Source organism: Balaenoptera ricei, chromosome 14 (genome assembly GCF_028023285.1).
Source record: "Balaenoptera ricei isolate mBalRic1 chromosome 14, mBalRic1.hap2, whole genome shotgun sequence".
Taxonomy (NCBI): domain Eukaryota; kingdom Metazoa; phylum Chordata; class Mammalia; order Artiodactyla; family Balaenopteridae; genus Balaenoptera; species Balaenoptera ricei.
Window position 1 is genome coordinate 69,350,315 of NC_082652.1, and position 24,268 is coordinate 69,374,582.

Genomic DNA, 24,268 nt, shown 5'->3' on the forward strand with positions numbered 1-24,268 from the left:
CAGAGTCCATACAGAGTCTTCCTATTCAAACTAAGATCAAAGAGTTTTTATTCAATCTCTTCTATTTTATATCTGCATATACTGCTCCCATGCCAAGAATCCAGGTTCCCAAGGCAATGGGGAAAACAAAATTAGAATAGTGTACAATTACTCATTTGCTTTATCTTACATTAAAAGCCCATGTCATGAAATAACAATACCAAGGTTGCTACACAAATGTGATTAGTAAAAACAGTTTAATTTTTTTTTTTCAGTTGTGTCTTAAGGTACAGCCTCCTAGGGATAAAGAGTCACTTGGATGTTTGGTTATACCACCTACTGGATATATATTTAGGTTTATTTATTTCAATTTATTTAAATTTTAGAGACTGTTCTTTTAAACTGTTTTATAATCATGTTATATGTATAATCACTAACATTCAATCCAACTCTACTGAAGGAACTTTTTCTTAGGAACTATTTATGTAGTTCTTAAGTTAAATCTAAAATCAAGAATTACTCAAAATCTAGCTTTATCCTTCTGAGTCACTTTCATCCTATTCTTTTACTCTCCTTATAGGTAACAATTAAAAAAAATTTTTTTTATAGTTTGTCCTTCCATTGTTTTTGTTTTCAAATAAAAAGATACAAATGGATATCACCAACCTACCCTGAGGATGCTTATGTGGCAACTTACAGAACTTCATATAGAAATACTTTTCATTCATTTTTATAGATGGATAGTACTCTACTGTGTGAATGTACCAAAATTCATTCAACCAGTTCTTATCAATGGAGTTTTAGACTGAAGATCAATTTGTTTGGTTTCAATGCTTTCACATATAATTTTATGTTATATTTATATATATATATATATATATATATATATATGTCTAGGTCTTTTATATAACTAGCCTTTCCATATGTGGTATATTTTATTTGCTTTCTTTTTATATTTTATTTTTTGGTATTTTTTTTGGTATTCAGGAAATTTGTATTTTTCTTCTAATGGTTACCTCTATGTGAATAACTATATAATCCCTGTCTTCTTATTTTTTTGTCATTTTCTACTGGTTTGCTGCTGTAAACGGTATCAAATCAGCTAATTACTTCTTCTTCTTTCTCCCAATTCTCTCCCAGCATCTGACCTGAAATAATATCCTTTAACTCCCAGTTAACCATCAGGCAATCAGCAGTTTATTTTACTTTTTACATGTTCTCACCATTTCCCTTCTCCATATTTTAATAGTTGTGATGTATCTGCATTACCAGAGACACAGCCTTTACATACTATACCACACTCTCTCCTTTGTGAATATTGTTTCATGTTAGTTCTACAAGTAAAAATATAGATAATGCTTATCACCAGTCTTTATGTTTGTATCTCTCCAGTCACTGTGGTTGTCTAAAGTTCTTTCTCTAGTACAGGGGTTGGCAGACTATGAACCATGGGCCAAATGAGATTTGTGGCCTGTCCCAATATGGCCTTTGAGCTAAGAATGGTTTTTGTATTTTTAAAGGGTTGTAAACAAAACACCCCACACAAAGATAGGTGACAAAGATAGCAATGTAGCCTACAAAGTCTAAAATATTTACTGTCTGGCTCTTTATATAAAACCTTTGCTGACCACTACTCTAGTAGAGCCCTCAGGAAGGGAACAATATTCTCAGAGTTCCTAGATGTCATAAGATTGTGTTTCTTATACTTGCAAGTCAGTTTGGTGGGATATAAAATCCTTGGCTCACATTTGCTTTCCTTGAGTATCTTAAAAATGTTATTCCATTTTATTGTGGCATAAAACACTGCCCAAAAGTCTGTTGACAATTTTATTTTCTTCCCTTAAAAGTGACCTGGACTTTTTGCCTGAGTACCCCTCAAATTTTTTTCTCTCTAGCTTTGTAACTGCAGTTTCACTGGAGTTTTTGGTATTTGTTGTCCTAGGTTGATTTTCCAAGGCATACAGTGTATGCTCTTTCAACATGTAGTTTCAAATCTTTTTCCTTCATAATTTTAGGAAAGTTTCCTTGAAGTATTTTTTTTCTCTTGGGGGGATTCCTATTTTATATATGTATTTTATAAATACTGTAGGATTTCTGCCTATAGTATTTAGTCACTTTCTCTCGAATCCTTTTTCTTTCATTTCTTTTTGTTTTTAAGCTTTTCCTCCTTTTTACTTTCTATTTTTCTTAAGGCATTATATCTATTTATTTACTAAATACTTTCTCTTTATGGATAGTCTACATGTCCCAAATAATTTTTTTATTTCTAATTTTATTTAGAAATAAAATTTGTCCATTTGAGTTTTTGTAATTCTGATTTGTTGTTCTGTTATATCCTGTATCATTTTCTTAATTTCTTTTAGTTGTTTTGAAAAGTTATTTAACAGTTCTCATCTATTTTATTTTATTTTTTTTATTTTTGGCAATGAACAAGCACTGATATATTTGTTTTAAAAAAACAGTTTTCTTTTAGTCACGTTAATATCAAGACAGACAACTAGCTGTTAGCTATGCAATTCTAGACAATTTTGTTACATTCTCTGAACCACTGTTACTTCAAATGATTTAAAAAAAATTTTTTTAAACATCTTTATTGGAGTATAATTGCTTTACAATGGTGTGTTAGTTTCTGCTTTATAACAAAGTAAATAAGCCATACATATACATATATCCCCATATCTCTTCCCTCTTGTGTCTCCCTCCCTCCCACCCTCCCTATCCCACCCCTCTAGGTGGTCACAAAGCACCGAGCTGATCTCCCTGTGCTATGTGGCTGCTTCCCACTAGCTATCTATTTTATATTTGGTAGTGTATATATGTCCATGCCACTCTCTCACTTTGTCCCAGCTTACTCTTCCCCCTCCCCGTATCCTCAAGTCCATTCTCTAGTAGGTCTGCATCTTTATTCCCATCCTGCCCCTAGGTTCTTCATGACCCTTTTTTTTTTTTTAATTCCATATATATGTGTTAGCATACGGTATTTGTTTTTCTCTTTCTGAATTACTTCACTCTGTATGACAAGACTCTAGGTCCATCCACCTCACTACAAATAACAATTTCGTTTCTTTTTATGGCTGAGTAATATTCCATTGTATATACGTGCCACATCTTCTTTATCCATTCATCTGCTGATGGACACTTATCTATTTTAAAAGCATGGGTATATATCATGCTTTTATTTACAAGACATATTATTCTTCTTATTCTCTTTTTTCTTCTCTCTTTGCACTGAATTTGACTGAGCTTTTTCTCTTTGCTCACTTTCTTCTTTTTTTTTTTTGGCCGTGTGGCATGTGGGACCTTAGTTCCCTGACCAGGGATCGAACCCATGCCCCCTGCATTGGAAGCGTGGAGTCTTAACACTGGACCGCCAGGGAAGTCCCTCTTTTGCTCATTTTTAATGAAGTTAGTTTTCCCAACTTTTTTCTCATGGAGGGTAGGTCAAGGTAGCACTTGCTAGTTTCAAGACCACCTTTTCTTTGTTTATGTGAAGTGTTCATAAACATGGTCATGCACTTTCTGGAATCTCCTGGCTCTCTTCTCCAACCCTACATTTATCTGAAAGTTTCTTTTTTCTTTGCTTATTGTCCCTGACCTTCTCTGGGGGCTCCAATTCTAGCAGCTTCACTTCAGTGTGGGGCTTGGTCCTAGGAGAGAGCTTCAGCTATTTAGTTTAATTTTTTTTTTTTTAAAGATTTAATTTTTTATTTATTTTTGGCTGCACTGGGTCTTTGTTGGTGTGTGCGGGCTTTCTCTAGTTATGGCGAGCCAGGGCTACTCTTCATTGCAGTGTGCAGGCTTCTCCTGTTGCAGAGCACGGGCTCTAGGCACACAGGCTTCAGTAGTTGTGGCTCGTGGGCTCTAGAGCGCAAGTTCAGTAGTTGTGGCGCACGGGCTTAGTTGCTCTGCGGCATGTGGGATCTTCCCGGGCCAGGGATCAAACCCGTGTCCCTTGCATTATTGACAGGTGGATTCTTAACCACTGCACCACTGGGGAAGCCCCCAGCTATTTAGTTTTAAGAGTCGATAGGGCCCAGATGCTGGAACCCCTTCAGATCTTACAGCAGACCCCTGACAATCGACTCTGAGTTAGGGTATGCAAAACCCCTACCAGTTTCAGGTGCTTTTCTCAAACTGGCCTGTGGACTTTCCAGTGAATCCCTTTTGGCTACTTCTCAGATCCCTTGGAGGTCTCATTCCTTCTAGTTGCTCTCACACAGATACTGCAAGGATCTTGTAGCTCTTGGTAGTTTGTACTTACACTCTGGTATTTTGGGTTTCATGTGGCTACCCTGTCACCTAGTTTTGTTGTAAATGTTGTGTTTGTTGATGCATTCTCTTTGTTTTCATGGGGAAATTTCAAGAAAACTAAAAAACTATGAAGCTGGGTCTATGTTCCAAGAATTCTCCTCACAAAGCTTATATGCCTAACCATCATATATACTGACTCTTAATTAAAGGCCCTTCCACTCTGTAAGACTCAGAATAAAACCACTCAAAACTTTTATGATGTCTTCTCAGAGGAGCCTCTTATTTGTAGCATTCTGTAAAACATAAGCTGATATTTATCTCGTCTATAAATATGTACATCACTCTGTGATATCTACAAATGGCTGTCTCAAATCCTTAAAGAAAGGGTCTGCATCATCATTCTATATTTCCTATTGAGTCTCGCCATACACCCAGGCCCACCACTGTTGTGTAACTCCAGGGTACACCATGCACACTGTATTCTAGGATATGTTTCAGGTGACACGGTTCACACAGAATACAATGAGAGTGGAGTCCCCTACAATTGCTGTGCATTGCAGCAATACAAATCCCTTTCTATATAACCAGAGAATGCCAATCACACTGGAAAAGGAAATCGCACACAAAAAATCTACTTTAAGATACACTTTAAAGGCAAGGAAATCAAGGGTCAGAATGGCAAAATAAGTTGCCCAAGCCCACAGCAAATTAAAGGTAAACAAAACAAAACAAAACAAAACCCCAAAAATAGGTCTTCTAATTTTCAGGCTGTTGCCCTATCCAAAACTTTTCTGGATCACCCGTCGATATGCATTTGTTCAAGATGATTATAAATAAGGTCCAGATAATCTCCTTCCCAGCCACTATACCCTGTCAGGGCTCATGGAGGCTCCTTTCTCAACCCCTCTGCACTCCCTGTTCCATCTTCCAAGAACACACTGACCTCTGCATGACTCATTGCTTCTCCTTCCTTAGGTTTTACTCAAATGTCACCTTCTCAATGAGGCATACCCTCCACTAACCACCCATTACACTGCTACCTTCCCATGGCCTGTGCTCCCAACCCCTTTATCCTGCTTTATTTTCCCATGCGAACTTCTTACATTTCATTCACTTGTTCATTCATTTGCCCATGCATACAATCATTATACATCTCTCTTCATTAGAACTTAGGCTTCATGAGGGCAGAGATTTTTATCTCCACTGATGTCTTAAAGGGCAGAGAAAAGTGCCCGAGAAGATGGCAGTTGCTCACTACTTGCTGGATGAAAGAATAGGGAATTTCAAGTACCATATGGAGTTTTTTTTAATGCATGTACTACTCTTTTGTAACTGATATTACTGTTAATCTGGATGATATTAGTAATTATATGAGAATTCACAATGGGTATGGGGAATTTAGGACTTGGAATTGGTTAATAAGCTAAAGCACTACTAATAATGAAACAAAAGTTACTCTAATTGGAATTCACTGACCAGTATGATACATAAGAGATAACTTCGTAAAAGAGTTAATACTGATTATTAAAGGCTCAGTACTTTTTAGGCTTAGAATATGACCCTAAAAAGGATACGTCATTAATTCATTTGCTAAGTTGATCAATTAACATTGTACGTTCAAGAAAAAAAGATATGTTTCAGAGTAACACAATATTCTCCTTATGACCTCAGTCAAAATACAAATTTGAGATCATAGAAGATACCAGGTGAGAGATAAGACTCAAATGCATAAAAATAATTAACCATGCCTGCCCTATTTATAATCAAACATGCTAAGTAACTTTATTTCTGTGGTAGCAAGTACACTTAAGAACTGAAACTTAGTTCTTATGTGTCAACTATCAAAAACAAATACTATGTTGTGTTAACAAATTAAGAAAACCAATACACTCCAATCATGGAATAGCCTCTAACAACTGTCAAAGCACAAATTAACTTGTCTTCTGTTTCCCAAAGCGTACTGCTTCTCAGAACTGAGATCTCCAAATTCACATCTCAGAAACTCAAGTAATTTATAAATAAGTTAAGAAACAATTTAGGCTTAACTTTATCTGGTGTTAATTGAGTCTTCCAATAAAGCCTGAAGCCTAGATAAACTCTGCTGCTTTCATGTTCATTTTTGCATTTATAAGGTAATCCCCAAATACTCTTGTAAGATTTCTTAAGAATTTTTCAGAAAGCCATGAAATTTCCAGGAAAATAGGCAAAGCTGAATTCTCAAATACAATTTGTTTTCAGAAATTAAATCCACTATGGAAAGAGTTGAATTTCCACTCATACAATGAGTAAGATGACTAGTTTTTGGGGGTCTTATTTGGAGAAACTATAATAAAGTGCCATTTATAAAATTTTGCAGCTTTGACTATAATCAACTGTAATAATAAGATACCAGCTCAAAAAAATTCGTTTCATTTAAACCTCTTTTGTAATACTGCTTTTTAATAACCCTCATAATAGCCGAATTAAAGGACCCCAACAGAAATCATTCATCCCACATAAAACAAACATTGCCTTTTCTTCTTAGCTTTGTTTTACAAGCTACATTATTTCCAGATGACGCTTGAGGGGACTATGGTTTCAAGAATTAGATGCTTAAATAGACAGCTGCTTTCTATTTGCCATGTAAATCAAGGATATATCAAAGAAAATTCCAAATAGTAGACTTCTTTTCTTCCTATTAGGAACTATGAACTCAGGCAGAAAGGGAGAAAGAGAGAAAAACAATCAAAATTCGAGCAAACAGAAAATTAAAATAATGGTTTTTTTTAACATCTTTATTGGAGTATAATTGCTTTATAATGGTGTTAGTTTCTGCTTTACAACAAAGTGAATCAGCTATACATATACATATATCCCCATACCTCCTCCCTCTTGCGTCTCCCTCCCACCCTCCCTATCCCACCCCTCTATGTGGACACAAAGCACCGAGCTGATCTCCCTGTGCTATGCGGCTGCTTCCCACTAGCTATCTATTTTACATTTCGTAGTGTATAGGATGTGTTTGCACTGAAGTCTGGCAATGATTAATTAACCTTCTAAGAGAAGTTTAAATAATACAGAAAACCCACGCATATTAAATTCAGTAGCAATGTGTGATAAATTTGTAAAAACCAGTGATCACAGTTTCTTTTTTTTCCCCCTTCCCATTGTAGTGAAAATAGTCTTAACTGCTGCTCTACAGAGCTAATATAAAAACAGCTTTTCCTAAGATTCTTCAAACTTTCTTTGTTATTTAAGAAATCACTATGATTTCTTAAATTTTCACACATTGCTACTGAATTTAATATGCATGGGTTTTCTGTATTCTTTAAACGTCTCTTAGAAGGTTAATTAATCATTGCCAGATTTCAATGCAAACACATCCTATTTCCTTTTAGAAGGAACATAAAAGTTATTTAAGTATTTTTAATGATAATTTTAAAAAATCCTTAAAAAGAATATTCTACCATATTCCATAAGAAGGGACAGGACAAATTTCCTCTTAGGAATAAAGAAAGGGCAATATTCTTTACCTCAATTCAGGTGTGCTTTTTAAGAATGAAGAAATTTTTCTTTTTTAAACAAGAGGGGATCCCTCCAACTAAAATTGTCCTTAGAAGCATTCTCAGAACATTTCTGGAACTCCTAGTTTCCCAGCGCCTAAAGTTGGAACAACCTGAGTAACAAAATAACAACAGTTCTGGATGATAAGAAGAAAATTCATATCCAGGAGTCCATACTGATAGAAATAAACAACTGCATAGATAAATACATCAGGGAGAGGTGACAACTCTTCCTTGCAGAAGAATTCTAATAATAAATTTAGAGGGAATGAGACAAACAGAAAATCCCTAATAAATCAGTAAAATAATGCTGAAGCCAGATCAATCAATGGATGCTAAAATTTGTGGGAAAATGTTTAGGAAGAAACAGGATATCGGCACCATCTCAAAGTACCTCCCCCATATACTGTTCCAATATAGTGGAAATATTTAATAATCTAATAAAGTATTTCCAATATAGTGGAAATAACTACTATATAAAACATACAGGAATTTCAAAGGGAAAATCAGCAAGTTTACAGTGAAGAATCTGGACAGACATCATCCCAGTGAAGTGATCAATACCAGTAATACACACCAACACCATGTATTCTCTGAAATGATGTACTGAGAAGGGCATATCACTTCTGTAGTATCCTTCCCAATAAAGCATAACATCAATCTAATCATGAGAAAATGCCAGACAAACCCAAATTGAGGGACATCCTACAAAATAACTGATTAGTACTCTTCCAAGGTGTCAAGGTCATGAAATCCAAGGAAAGACTAAGGAGACGTGACAACAAAATGCAATGTGGGATCATCCTGGATTGGATACTAGAAAAGAGTAACGGCATTAGTGTCAAAACTGGTAAAATTCAAATGAGATTTGTGTTTAGTTAACAGTATTGTACCAAGGTTAATAGTTTTGAAAAATGTTCTATGGTTATGTAAGATATTTACAAAAGGGAAAGCTGGTGAAGGATATATGGAAATTCTTGAAAACTCTTTGTAAGTCTAAAATTATCTGAAAATAATAAAGAAGAGAAGGAAGGACTGAGGGAGGGAATAAAAAAAAGGGAAGGAAAGGAGGGAGGGAGGGAGGAAGGGAGGGAAGGAGGGGAAAATAAGTCCTATACTTGATAAAAATGTAAAGATCTATACCTATAAAGAAGAGCATAAGGCAAAAAGTGTAAGTTCTACTTTCCCTTCCCTTCAGTCTGACTCCCTACAGGTAACCACTGTTTAATAGTTTCTTATGAATTATTCCAGAAAAATTAAATGCATATTTTCAAACATACATGTACATATAACCTACATACTATAAAGTGTGGTTTTCTGTTTGTTTCTACTGATTTAAGTGTTCTGGATATCTTTTCAGATAAACCTATATGGACTGAATTTGTTAAAAAAAAATGTCCGCAGAATACTGCATTGGATAGAATTAAACTTTAATCAGTCCCCTATTGATAGATTTTGCTTGTTTCCATTATTTTGCTCTTAAGCCAGGCTGAAAAATACACATATCTTTTTGTAATTGCATATCTAATTGACTTCAGCAGTTTCTAAAGTCAAGACACTACTTAAGAAACATTTTCCCTAATTGAAAATATTAACTTCCCCGAAGTATAAAATTTATTTTTCTAACATTCACCCTCATGCCATAATGCCAGCCAAGTTGGTATCTATATGCTATTACGTTCAACAAATAGTTCTTTTTTTCTTTTTCCTAGTGCTCCAAGTACTACTTTTTTTTTTAATGGCTTCACTGAGATAACATTCACACACCACACGTACTTTGTCAATTTAAAATGTACAATTCAATGGTTTTCTGTACATTCAGAATTGTGCAACCATCACCACAATCTAATTTTCAAACACTTTTATCATCCCCGAAAGAGACCATGTACCATCAGCAATCACTCACCATCCTACATCACATCGTGGATTTTTTCCAATAAATATACAGTTGGACCTCCATATTGTCAGGTTTTACTTCTGTGGATTTAACCAACCTTGGATGGAAATTTCTATCTGTGGTTGGGTGAATCCTCAGATTCAGAATCTGAAGATATGGAGGGCCAATTGTACTATACCACTTTATATAAGGGACATGAGCATCCTTGGATTTTGGTATATGCGGGGGCTCCTAGAATCAATCCCCCTCAGATACCGAGGGACAACTGTATACTACGTTTTTTCCTATACAGGCATACTTATGATAAAGTTTAATTCATGAATTATGTACAGTAAGAGAATATCCAAATTGCTAGCACCACTACTCTTATGCTTTGGGGTCATTAAGTAAAATAAGGGTTACTTGAACACAAGCACTGCAATACTGCAACAGTCATCTGATAACCCAGATGGCTACTATGTGACTAATGGTCGGGATATGCTGGACAAAGGAATGATTCATGTCCCAGGCAGGACAGAACTGGATGTCGAGAGATTTCATCACACTACTTAGAATGGTGTGAAATTTCAAACTATGAATTGTTTATTTCTGGAATTCTCCATTTAATATTTTTGGACCACTGTTGACCGTAGGTAAATGAAATCTCAGAAAGCAAAATCGTGGCTAAGGGGGGAGTCGACTGTACTTGCTTTTAGCAAGTTGATGATAAACTCTTAGTTACTGTTTATACTTCTCCTGATTTTTCTGATCTGGCTCCTTACTCTTTGGCCAGGGTCTTTCTGGCTTGTGCCTTTGCATTTACGTTTGGAATGAGATGAGAAAGTTGGTCCTATGAAAAGGTTCAAAAATTCTTTGATGATCATGGGGCAATAAATTTTGGTTCCTTATGATTCCACCTAGAATAAAAGTTAGATTCCTCTCATCTCAACTAGTTGCTAAGATAATTGTTAGAAATTAGGGAAACAATGCTTACATGACATGTGACAACAGTCATAATTAAAAGCCACGGTTATATTTAAAAAGCAACTATAACTCACTTATTATTTTTGCTTCATTGTCTATATTCAGCTTCTGTTTTATATGACCAAAGTTGTTTAAGAGGTTTATTCTTATTAAAAAAAAAGTGTTGGGACTTCCCTGGTGGCGCAGTGGTTAAGAATCTGGCTGCCAATGCAGGGGACACGGATTCAAGCCCTGGTCCGGGAAGATCTCACATGCTGCGGAGCAACTAAGCCTGTGCGCCGCAGCTACTGAGCCCGCGTGCCTAGAGCCCGTGCTCCACAACAAGAGAAGCCACCGCAATGAGAAGTGCACACACCACAACGAAGAGCAGCCCCCGCTCACCGCAACTAAAGAAAGCCCGCAAGCAGCAACGAAGACCCAACGCAGCCAAAGATAAATAAAAATAAATAAATCTATTAAAAAAAAAAGTGTTGAAAGATTCTTCTTTAACAATTCTCTCATGTCTCTTTAGTCACTGAATTAAACTTTATGAAACCCTGGTATAAAGACACCAAAACTCAGCCAACTCAACTGAACTTCACTAGCTTTCCTAGACACCTTTATCACTCTCTGACCAGCTATCACTCTCTGTAGTGAGCATTCTCTCTCCCCATGGAGAACTTGAGTATAATTTTTTGTTTTATTTTCCCTTAAGCAGTCAGGGAATTTCCTCATTCTCTAGAAGCTGGTTGAAGGCTTCAGGTATCCCCTGAGATGTTCAGACAAGCATGGCTGTACTAAAGTACTAATACTAATGTTTTTGTAACTCGCTATTTGCTTTCTATGTTGTTACTCAGTTGACTGGTGAACTATACAGTATAATGAGAATCAACATTTTCTTAATAAACTCAGAAATCTCTAGGTAGACTGAAAGTACTCTATGTACTACAGTGAGAAGAAAAACATATTCTTATTTTTACACAGTTATTCAAACTCTGCTACTATAGTTCTCTCAATCCTGCTGTAGAAAGTATACATCCAGGAATCCACTGCTGCATTAAGACCCTTTCGTTTTCCTGTTCCATCTTTTACAAACAAGTTTTCTAAAGCATTAGTCAAGGACACAGAATTTTATGTGGTTGTTGGCAGAGACACTTAACAAGTAAAATTTCTGGGGAAGAAAAAGGGAACATACTGTATTTGCCCAGTTAATGACCAAATTAAAAGAGAATGATAATGAGAATATGGTTTCAAATGTTCACTCACTTATACGTAGTATTTTGAGCAATGGGAATGACCAATAAAACATGAGTTATCACCAAAGAAGAACATAGTGTAGTACTTACTTTTAAGGTTGCTACTGTTTTCTTTAATCACCTTTCAGCTCAGTGGCAGGAGGAGTGATTCACAGTTATCAACACTACTACTGAATCAGTGTTACCCACCCTCTGCACTTAGCTCCGAGGAAAGGCAGCAAAATTCAAGTTCATAAACCCATTTGGAAAATGCTGTGATTTGCAAAGTCTCATACCCACAAATGTTATAATAAGGACTGTCAATGGCAGATTCCAAATGGAATTTTCCTTGTATTTCTAGGAAGTGGATGCCTCAAGAAATTCAGTTTTACTCAGTGAAAACTTCATGCAAGAGGAAAACAGTCAATGACCTGTAAAGTTCAACAGAATTCATATGTCCATTACGAGTTCAACTTGTCCTTTCACTGCATAATCATCTCCATGATTGGCAAATACTGTTAAATATGACCTCTTTTCTCAAAGAAATATCAATTTTCTGGCCTCTGATTAAAGGAGAACACCGCTAGGGCAACCTCAGTACTACATACATTCAACACATTTTTGTAGAATTAACAGGAATACTATATAAATCAAATAATACGTGTATAAAAATTACAAAACACTTACAGATGAACAAAATTCAAGTTCTTAATAAATATAATCCCTACTGCCACTCTGGCCCCAACTGAGGTTTCCAAGGAGCAATTAGAAAGAATTATTTTTCTTAGAACAAGTCATGACAAGGATAGAATTAAGTCAACTATAACACTCATTTTTTCAAGAAATTGAGACTATTCAACTAGCAGGAAAATCTTAAAAGATACTAACTGTTTTGGTAGGAGAGAAGTACTTTGGAATTTTAAATCTCATAATGGGAAGACAGATCATAACATCTCTCTCGCACACACACTAAATAAATAAATAAAAGAGATGAAAAATAGCACCAGTCAGGTTGTGGCTGCACACAGCTATCTCTGTTTATCAGCGTCTGATATCTGGACTGGGTGCTGTTCCCACAGTCTCATATCAGCACAACCATTTAGAAATGAAACAAACGACAGCAGGAAGCAAGCAAAACAACTCTCCGGCTGTCTGGTACACATCACCACCTCAAACTTAGAATATAAAAATTCTCTCCTAAAGTTTCTAAATATCAACTCATTAAGTTGTCCCCAGACAAACAAACAGGGAGGTCCTTATTAGAACTGGATGAACTACCTCTGTGGTCCGTGACATGAAAGTTTTTAGCATCCTCATCTAAGGTATGTTCCAAAACACAAGAGGTGTCACAGACAGTGGCACAGCCCTAAAGGAACTCATAACGAGTTCCCCCTCCTATTATATAATGCTCATCCCTGTGCTGGGTTCTATTCCATCATCATCCCCCGAGGTCAGGTGGTAATAAGCTCTTCATCTTTAAAGAGGAGGGAACAAATGCAACATGTTACTGCTGTTGTCTGCTGACCATGACTGACGAGATCGGAGGAGCATACTGACCCAAGCAGAGACAATTAGATTCTCTCTCCCAGGATCTGAGAATTAGGACTCTGATCAGTCAGCAAAAGGCATGACACTCCCAAGGACATGTTAAGCGCTGGGAGGGAAAGGGGGTGGGGGAGGGGTCGGGGTTGCTATTTCAGTCAGCAAATAGGGAAAACGGGCCTACGGAAAGCAGCGGCAGAATAAAACTGAAGCAAAAAGAAGCAGATAACTGAAACTAAATGCCCCAGAAAGACTGGCTTTTTTTTTTTCCTTCTAATTTTAAGAATTATCATTCCTTATTTACGTATGTATGTATGTATGTATGGCTGTGCTGGGTCTTCCTTGCTATGCATGGGCTTTCTCTAGTTGCAGCGAGCGGGGGTTACTGTTCCTTGCGGGGCGCGGGCTTCTCACTGCGGTGGCTTCTCTTGTTACAGAGCACAGGCTCTAGGAGCACGGGCTCAGTAGTTGTAGCGCGTGGGCTTAGTTGTTCCACGGCATGTGGGATCTTCCCGGACCAGGGCTTGAACCCGTGTCCCCTGCATTGGCAGGCGGATTCTTAACCACTGGACTACCAGGGAAGTTCCAAGATAGGCTATTTTGAATGAATCCAATGGCTTTTCCATTTCAGGTTCTCATTCTCTGAAATCCAGGTGTACATCTTCCCCTTGAGTTCCGTGAGAAACCTTTGCACACTTCTTATAAAATCCCTCCTTTTGTTTCTCTGTAATTAGTTTGAGTGGTTTTCTTGACTAATAAGATTTCTAATTATTAACAATCATTGATTTAGGGTTGACTTTCTTCAACTACTTGTTAATAATCATCAAAAATTTTTTCCCTTGATTAGAGATGTCAATCCTTTATTTACCTACCATAGGTTTCTCAGGGAACAAGATCACAGCCAGATCTTGGGAAGAGAGGGGTATTGTTATTTTTAAATTTAGCAATGAAAGGAAAATTTTTTTATTGACAAAGTAAGGTAACTACTTACATAATCTGGTAGAGGAACATCACTGGAACTCAGCGAACCTCTCAAGGACTGTGTGGCTTGTTCCAGAACTTTGTTGTGTTTTTTAGACAGCAAGGAAAACAAGCTGAAAAAACAAACAAAACCCCAATTATATTAAAAGAACTAAGTGTCTCCTTTTCTAGGTTTTATATTGACATTGCACAGAATGTCGATTATTCTAAAAGATTCTTTTTTCGTGCCTGTGTTAACAGCAGGATTAACAATACTACTGATATAACAAATAATAAAGTGAAAAGAATGTTTAAATTATAAGGGTTCTAAAATAAAATTTGCCAGTTTCAAATTATATTTCAAACAGAGGAGAAATTTTCAGAAGATTACTATCATGGACAGGACAGTGGACAGATATTAAGAAAACCTGAGATATGGACTGACTTTTTGAGTAACTCATAGTGCAATCTGTTAGAAGTTACTTGAGCTTGCTGTATCCCAATTTTCTCATCTTTTTTTTGTATCTTACTGCATGGGTTTATTTATTTTATTTTTTTTAACATCTTTATTGGAGTATCTCATCTTTCAAATAAGTGCATTGGATTATTTCTCTAGCATAATACAGAGTCTATGATTCTATATTATAGCTTTATATTCTTATTCTCAAAAAGAATGGCTTTATGGGCTTCCCTGGTGGCGCAGTGGTTGAGAATCTGCCTGCCAGTGCAGCAGACATGGGTTCATGCCCTGGTCTGGGAAGATCCCACATGCCGCGCAGCAACTAGGCCTGTGAGCCACAACTACTGAGCCTGCGCGTCTGGAGCTTGTGCTCCGCAACAAGAGAGGCCGCAACAGTGAGAGGCTTGCGCACCGCGATGAAGAGTGGCCCCCGCTCGCCACAACTAGAGAAAGCCCTCGCACAGAAACGAAGACCCAACACAGCCAAAAATAAATAAATTAATTAAAAAAAAAAAAGAATGGCTTTAAACATATGTATTACAAGATTTTTACTTCTGGCCAGGATGGATTAACTGGTACTGAATAACTCCCCTGTGTAAACAACTAAAAAAACTGAACAAAATATATAAAATAACTGTTTTCAGATGTTGAACATCTGAAATGTTCAAAACCTGCTCCAGTGTCTTCTTGAAAGGTGTGGCAGTAAACCACCATCCAGGAGCCACAAACTGAACAGAGATTTTGGAGATCACAAAAGGGTGGAGGGATGAAGTTCCAACCAGCCAGAGTGGATAAAACTCATTGAACATGAACACTCAGTTGAATTCTCAGAAAGGCCATGCTTTAGGAGTAGGGCTATTCTAGCCCAGAGTAAAGATGATTCTAAGATGCATCCCAACAGACCTAAATGAGCAATTTTCAAAGTATAAAACAAATTTACATTAAATGTAAATGGATTAAACACTTTCGTCAAATGACAGAGATTGTCAGACTGGATAAAAAAGCAAAATCCAATAACATGCTATGTATAAGAGCCACACTTGTAAATTTAAAGATACAGATAAGTGAACAGTAAAATGATACAAAAGAGATATTGTATAAACACTAATCATAAGAAAGCTGGAGCGGCTATATTAATATTAGACAAAGTAGGCTTAAGGATAAGAATATTATTACCCGAGATAAAGAGAGAAATTTTATAGTGATGAAATGGCAAATTTATCAAGAAGCTATAACAATCCTAAATGTGTATGTACCTAATAATAGAGCTTCAAATACACATAATTATATGATCCTAATGTTAAATCTACTATATCGAGTGAATAAAGTATTCTTCCTTGGGCTAGATGACAAGTTAAAAATCAAGACAATTCTGATTCCATGTACTTTTCCATATAAGTATGACCTGTAGTATCTTCTTTAATGCCCAAAACATTACTCTAGTATTTCTTAGTGGTACCTTTCTAAACAGAATATTGATTTGAATATCAATTTATGAAAATCTCTAATTTCAAATGGTTTAAATGGGATAATTACGGAAAACAAGACTACTAAGTATTCTTTCTAGATTAAGTTTTAACATTAAAATGTTAAAAAATGAATGAAAAAAATTCCTTAACACTTATTGGTAATGCTGGATGTGTACAAAGCAAATGTAACAAAGCCAAGAATATTCTCTAAATCTATACTCAAATACAGCAGGAAAATAAGTGAAATAATTACTAAGTGAGTAAGTGTGAAATCATATGATACTGATCAAGCATATGTTGATAAGAGAGACTTCTTTGAAATGGAATAGTTCAGCAAAGTTTCATGAAGGGGTTAGACTTTATGATGAAGGAAAAAGATTTGTGCAAGAGAAGAGAGAAGGTATTTCCAAACAGAAGGCAAAGCACAGAGGCAAAACAGGGGACAGTGAGAAGAGTGAAGTGGAAGTGCTATGTAAAGAAGTAGGAAAAAAGACTCAATCTGTAAGGGTATGTACATTCTTTTCAATCATTTTACTTTTCTGGGTCTTCTCTATTTGAGGTTTAGTTTTGCTTTTTTAAAGTTAAAAGTAAACATCACACTTTTTCCTCACATCCATACCCATGACCCACTGGTAACAAATGTTAGCGGTTTATTGTCTATGATTCCAACAATATTATATGCATCAAGGCATGTATATGAATGAATACTGTGCATATACATCCATGTTTTTTTCCCACAAAATAGGTACTGCTCTGTACCTTGCACTTTTTCCACTTAACAATATAATCCTTGATTCGTTCAATAAACATATATTGAGTGCCAGTTAACTGATATCCAAGCATATGGATATACCTTAATTTAACTAGTCCATTAGAAATGAATCATTGCAATGTTTCCAGTTTTTTGTATTATAAATAGCACTGCAATGAACACCCTTGTACATAATCTTTAGTATACCTGAGGCGAGACTGACTATAGATAAAGTAAAACTGCTGAGTAAAAGAATAACTGAACATAGTACTAAACTGCAATGGGGGTATATATTCTTAAATATACAAATTATTTTGCAGGCAATGAAAATTAAAAGATAAAAATATGTTGGGATAGTGCATAAAGCATATTCACATGGAAATGCATAAAAGAGGGCAATTAGTAAGATTCTTTTAATTGGTTGTAGTGTATTTTCTGGAATAAATGGAGTTTCAAAAGTTTTTTGAGACTGAATGGACTTTGGTGGTTGATTTTAGTATAGGGCATGGCAAGACTCAGAGGCATCAATTGGATGCCCAAACAAAAAGCAAAAACAATAAATATACCTAGAAGAAGTTAGCTTTTTGGTGTTAGTAAGAGGAAAGGGGGCAAGTGAAGTACAGCAGTGCACTTCAAGTTTACAAAATACCAGAACTCAGGAGCTGTTTTATGGGTTCAATAAACCTGGGATTTTCTCTGTCAGTGTTCTAAGAGTGTACCCTTCAGAGAAGGACAACAGAGGTAATCTATGGTAACTTTTATCATCACTTTCAGAAATTTATGAAACAAGTCCTAGGAATCAAAGCAAAAAGGACTTGATATTGTTTCCTTTGGAGAAGAAAGGCTAGTTTGTTTATTTTAAAAGAGAATACTAACAATACTTTTTCATTGTTGGTAGAAGACAAAACAAGGAAGGGAGCTGCAATTCAAACATAAGCTCTTTCAGTTGGACATAACAGAAAATTTGACTGTTATGGGCATACAATGTTGACATGGTCCACCTCAAGAAGCTGTGGCTACTGTTCCCAGCTGTTTTTAAGAAAGCTGGTGTAAGAACAGATGATTTGAGGTCACTCCCAGTTTTCTATCACGAATTAAAAACAGAATTCACACTTACTCAGGCTGTTATTCTTCTACAATCTAATATGCTTTATTCCTCAGGTCTGCTAGCCTGAGCTCTCAAAGTTTTTTTTTTTTTAATTTTTAAAAAACATTCAATTTTGTCTTCTGTTTAGCATTTGTAGGGCAAAATGACCTAAATTTATATGAGACATGACTTGCAAATTGCTGAGAAAAGTAACTTTTGCTTAAAGCTTTTGCATTCAAAGTACCAGCCCCAGCTAAATGCTAGAGTGAGTGACACACATGATGTTTGTATGGAAGGGGTAATTCCGATTCTGGAAATAAGTGAAACTGATTCCAAGTGTACTGATCTTCATTCAGGATATAGCTGCCAGAATACTTTTTTATTTAAATTAGAAAAAGACTAGATTTTCCTTTTTGTACAAGAATGTTCATTGTAAATTGGTTTAACAGTGAAAAATTAAAAACAACAAAAACTCTCAGGAATGGAATGGGTAAACAAACTGTGGAAGAGTCATACAATGGCATACTATGTAGCAATTTAAGGTTATCTAAACCTACGTGTAACAATAGGGATAATCCTCAAAAACAATGTTGTTCTACAAGCAAGGACCCTGGTAGAGAATGTGAATGAGGTATTATTTATACAGTGTTTTTAACATGCAAAACATTACATATCTTCTACAGATAAAACATTTGAAGTAATAAAACATATATGGAAATGATAAACTCTACATTTAGGATAGTCATTATTCTCTGAGAAAGAAGAGAAGGAAATAGGATCAGGGAGGAAGAAATAAGAGGCTCAGCTCTCCCTCTCTCTCAAATGTTCTTTCAGTAATACTGGATATATACATAGGTGACTGCTATATTACTGTTTTTTTTTGGTGTATGCCTGAAATATTATACATTTTAAAAACTGGAATAAAAAGAACACACTATCCTGAAGAAAACAGAGCCCCTGCCAAAAGCCAGCATTTCACAAAAGAAAGAAGCATATAAATATGCATGATGAGTCCAACCTGGAATGTGCTCAGAAAACCACTGGCTGCTGCAAAGGGCTGTCGTTTAGGGCGCCCAGCTGGTGGCAGGAGATGAGGACAGTTTAAGGACAGACTGTGAAGGGCCGCTTGTGGCACATCAAAAGTCCTGGACCTTTCTGTATGCAGTAAGAAGCTAATGTTACAGTCTTACAAAATGAGTTAAAGAGACATGATTCCTTGCCCCCAAGGAAATCAAGTCTAATGGAATAAGAGGAAAAAAATGTCTACAATACTGAAATCAGAGAACTCCATGGGTCTGAAGAGAGTGCCATGGGAGTACAGCTGAAGGTTAGGTACGTTTCACAGAGGAAATCTACCTTGATGGTGGCCTTGAAGGTTAGGGGGTTTGCTTGTTGGGAAAAGTAAAGGGGGAGGGATAGCCATTCTGAAAGGGGGAAAGTGTATAGAAAGGCACAGAGAGACTTCAGGGAAGTACCAATAGCTTATAAGGCCAGAAAAGTGCAAGTCCACCGGGGCGGAGGGTTCGAGATGGCGAGAGATGAAGCTAGCAAGATCAGCATGGGCCTGTTAAAAAAGACCATGCTAAGAGGTCTGCACTAAGTCACTGAGACAGACAGTAACTCCAACATTTACCAAGAACCTACTACATGCCAGGGAATGAGAGCGTTGTCTGCCTGGGATACAGCAACAAGCAAAAGCCACACGATCTTTGTTCTGTGCTCCTGGAGGGCGCAGTCAGGTCAAGGAGGCTATGCCTACACAGAAGTCACTGTGGTGATGGAGAGAAGCATGTTGCACTGGGGACAAAGATGAGGGCTGCCTGACTGCACCTGAAGTGAGGACAGGAAATCATTTCCGGAGGTGATGCCTGAGCTGAATCTTAAGGAACAATCCGGAGTTAGCCAAGCAAATCAGGCAACGGTAAAGGTAATGTGGGCAGAGAAAAGAGCACGAGGGTAGGCAGAGAAATCTGAGCACTGTGGGTGTAGCAAACATCACAGCACGCACACTCATAAAGTGTTAAGTATCTGGAGCACCACGATATGGTCAGGGCAGTAGCGGGAATAGTTCATAAAGTGCCTCCTGTGTCTTACTTAGACCCTGGACTTCATCCTGAAAGCCAGAGGTGTTTTCTGACAGCAGGACTATAATGATAAGCAAGAGAGACAGAAGCAAAGCTGCTATGTTCAGGGTCCAGGTGGGAGGTGGGGGGCAGGGATGGGCAGGAGAGGTGATGGAGCAACCTTGCTCATCTCTGTCCTCCATCTCTCCCCGATGCGCTCTCATCTCGTGGTGGCCGCAGAGGCCCTGTCACAGAACCTGAAAACCACATACCTGTGCAGAGAGGTATAAGTACATAACAATTATGTTTGTTTCAGAAAGATTCCTTGGCTCCTAAAGAGGACGGGAAGGATGGACAGGGGTGGGCAAGGGAACGGGAGTGGAAACAGAAAGATACTTTGGGTAACTTTTACGCCGCTACAAGTGAGAGGTGAGGAGGGCTTGAACTGAAGCAAAAAGGAGCTATTTGGAAGGCAAAGGAGACAACACAGAGTGAAAAAAGGGAATCATGGATGACTCTCAGGTTTGGGAAGCTTGGGAAACTTAGTGGCTGGCTGAGAATGTGACTGAACATGCCAGGGATTCAAAGAAGAAGAGCCAAAGAGTAGGGAGAAGACCCAGGAAGACAAAGGGCTGCGCCTCAAAGAGAACAAGAGTGGCAGCAGCTCAGTGGCAGGGTGCTTCCTGAGCATCAGACACTGTTCACCAGGTCATCACCTGACAGATGTGCTATTATTCTCCACGCTTTTTTTATTTTGAAGGGATGATGAAAATTGAGGCAAAGTATGGTTAAGGCTCATAGCTACTAAGTGGTGGAGTCAGGAAACAAATTCAGGCAGACTGGCTCCAAGAGCTGTGCTCTTAACCATTCTGCCACGAAACGCAGAGGTGCTCGGCAATATCCAGATGGAGGTGGTTAGAAATATCCAGATTCAGGGACTTCCCTGGTGGTGCAGTGGGTAAGCCTCCATGCTCCCAACGCAGGGGGCCCGGGTTCGATCCCTGGTCAGGGAACTAGATCCTGCAGGCTGCAACTAAGAGTTCACATGCCAAAACTAAGGAGCCTGCGTGCCGCAACTGAGGAGCCTGCTAGCCGCAACTGAGGAGCCTGCTAGCCGCAACTAAGACTCAGCACAACCAAATTAATTAATTAATTTTAAAAAAGTTGCATTTGGAAGAGATTTCTTAAAAAAAAAAAAAAAAAAAAAAAGAAATATCCAGATTCAGGAAATACTAATCTGGTGCTCAGGAGAGAGGTAAGAAATTTAAGGGCTATTAGCATCAGTCGAAATTATAAAAGTACAGGTGATCACCCAAGGAAAACATGTAATATAAAACAAGAGAGATAAGGACAGAAATCTGGGAAACACCAAGACTAAAAGGGTAAACACAGTAAAGGGTACTCAAAGAGCTAGCAGTAGAAGAACAAGAAGAGAAAGACATTCTTCTCGAAGTCAGGAGAATAATCGTAAGGAGGGAGCACTCACCACTGTTAAAAGGTAAAGAAGGATTGAGAAAAAGAAACAAAGTCACTGGATTTGACACAAGGAAAGAAATCAACGGTTACTGTACCCAAAACTGTTTTCAGTGGGGAGGAGGAGGCAGAAGCTGGCCCTTGGTGGTTGAGAGACAAGCAGGATGTGGGGAAACAGGCAGCGCTGGGGCGAGGAGAGTTAAGAGTAACAGCCCGACGGGGAAGGCAATGCAGACAGAGGTCAGTTACTGCGAGGTGGCATGGGGTTCCCTCCTTGAAAACTGCAGACATTCCTCACAACTTGTAATCACTTCCTCTCCATGCCCCGGTCCCTCCCTCTGACACACTCAAACAGTAGTCACCAGAGAAATAAGGAGCACCTCAACTCCACATTACAATGGGAGCAGATGAAGAAACTTAGCTACAGAGCTGGTAGTTCATCCAAGGTCAAAGTTCCATAGTGTAGTGAATACAAAAGTTCTTTACAAACCCTAAAGAGCTGTTTAAATGCAGAGAAACACAAAATATTATTAAGGTTATTAAAGGCAGAGCTCCAGCTAGACACCAAATCTCCTTCCGCCAAGCTTTGGGCTCACTCCCCTGCAGACACAGACTCTTTCTACATGCAGGAAGCCCTTCTTGCCCCCTCCACCCATCTAAGTGCTGCCTCTCTTTCAAGGCACAACTCCCTACGCTCTGTGAAAGGTTTCTCTAACCTGCCTCTGAACCATACTAGCTTCTCTACCCCTCGGTTGATATTTAAATACAGTCTTACACTGCTGGTTACTTTATTTTTAATCAGCTTTATTGAGGAATGAGCTCCATATTATAAAATTGGCCAATTTTAAGTAGACAATTCAATGAGTTTTGAAAAATACAAACATTCATGTGACTCATCACCATAATCATGATAGAGACTATTCCCATTACCCCAAGAAGTTCCCCTGTGCCCCTCTGAAGTCAAGTCCCTCCTCCAATATGCCCACCCCCAGACCTCACTCCAGGTAACCACTGGTCTGTTTTCCATCACTATGGTTCTGCCTTTTCTAGCTTTCATGTAAATAGAATCATACCACATGTACTCTTTTGTGTCTGGCTTCTATCACTCAGCATAATGTTTTTCAAATTCATCCACATTGTTTTGTGTGTCAGTAATTCATTCCTTTTTATTGCTGAGTAGTTTTCTATTGTATGAATGAACCTCAATTTGTTTATTTATCAGTTGGTGGACATTTGGGTTGCTTCCAGTTTTGAGCCATTATGAATAAAGAGGCTATAAACACTCTCGTACAAGTTTTTATGTGAACATATGTTTTCATTTCTCTTGAATAAATACCTAGAAGTGGGATTGCTGTGTTGTATGCTCTTTGTTTTAACTCTATAAGAAACTGCCAAACTGTCTGTTCTACATTCTGGCTAGCACTTGATATTTCAGTCTTTAAGTTTAGCCATTTTAGTGGGTGTGAAGTGGATCTCACTGTGGTTTCAATTTGCATTCCCCTAATGAATTTCCCTGTGCTCATGTTTTCTTTGTTGAAGTGTCTATTCAAATCTTTTGCCCATTTATTAAAAAAATGGGTTCTTTTTGTTCTTCGTGAGTTGTGAGAGTTCTTTATATATTCTAGACACAAGTCCTTTATCAGGTATTTTTTTTTGGTCAGCTTTAAAATATTTTCTCCCAGCTTTATTGAGATGTAATTGATATATGACACTGTGAACGTTTAAGGTGTGCAGCATGTTGATGTGATACATACATATTGCAAAATGATGACCACCACAGCTTTAGCTCACACCTCCATCCCATCCCATAACTACTATTTCTTTCTTGTGGTTAGAACATTTAAGACCTACTTTCTGAACTACTTTCAAGGATATGCTAGAGTACTATTAACTATAATCACCATGCTGTACATTAGATCTCCAGAACTTATTTATCATAAAACTGGAAGTGTGTACTCTCTGACCTTGTTATCAGCTAAACATCAAATTGGTTGTAGTATCATTTTTTAAACATCTGGGTACTGTCATTGAGATAAAATTACAGTCTACTCAGAGGCAGCTGTCTCTTATGACCTATGAATTATAAGTATGAAAATATACCCTAAGTACAACACAGAGTAGGGTGGGTTATAAAACTAAAGGAAGATTTTAACATATTGATGAAGATTAAACAATGATCTTAACTACCCTGAGAAAAGGACTTATATTTCCTTACTTTGTATCTCATTATCAGGTATTATTTATTTTTGTAAACAACTTCTCCCATACTTGGGGGGGGGGGGCGGTGGGAAGTGGAAGAAAGTTTTAAAATTTGATGACGTCCAATTCATGAAATTAAAAAAAAATTATTTGTAGTTTTTGCATCATAAATCTTTGCCTAACCTAAGATTCCAAAGATTTTCTCCTATAATTTCTTCTGGAAGTTTTATAGTTTTAACTCTTATAATTAGGTCTGTGCTCTATTTGGACTTCATACGTATGTATGGCATGCAGTAAGAGTCAAGGTTCACTTTGTTGTTACTGGGCTTTTTGGCATATAAATATTTAATTGTTGTAGAACCATTTGTTGACAAGGCTATCCCTTTCACCCCCTGAATTACCTTGGCAGCCTTGTCAA

General features: G+C 37.4%; 1 protein-coding gene across 2 annotated transcripts in view; it reads right to left on the reverse strand.

The window, feature by feature from the left end:
* DYM (dymeclin) overlaps positions 1-24,268 on the reverse strand; it is a 385,794-nt gene that overhangs the window by 109,574 nt on the left and 251,952 nt on the right. For both annotated transcript variants that reach the window (XM_059893759.1, XM_059893758.1), the window contains one exon: positions 14,380-14,482. In XM_059893759.1, the coding sequence (XP_059749742.1) occupies positions 14,380-14,482 (103 nt within the window). The remainder of the gene's footprint in view (positions 1-14,379; positions 14,483-24,268) is intronic.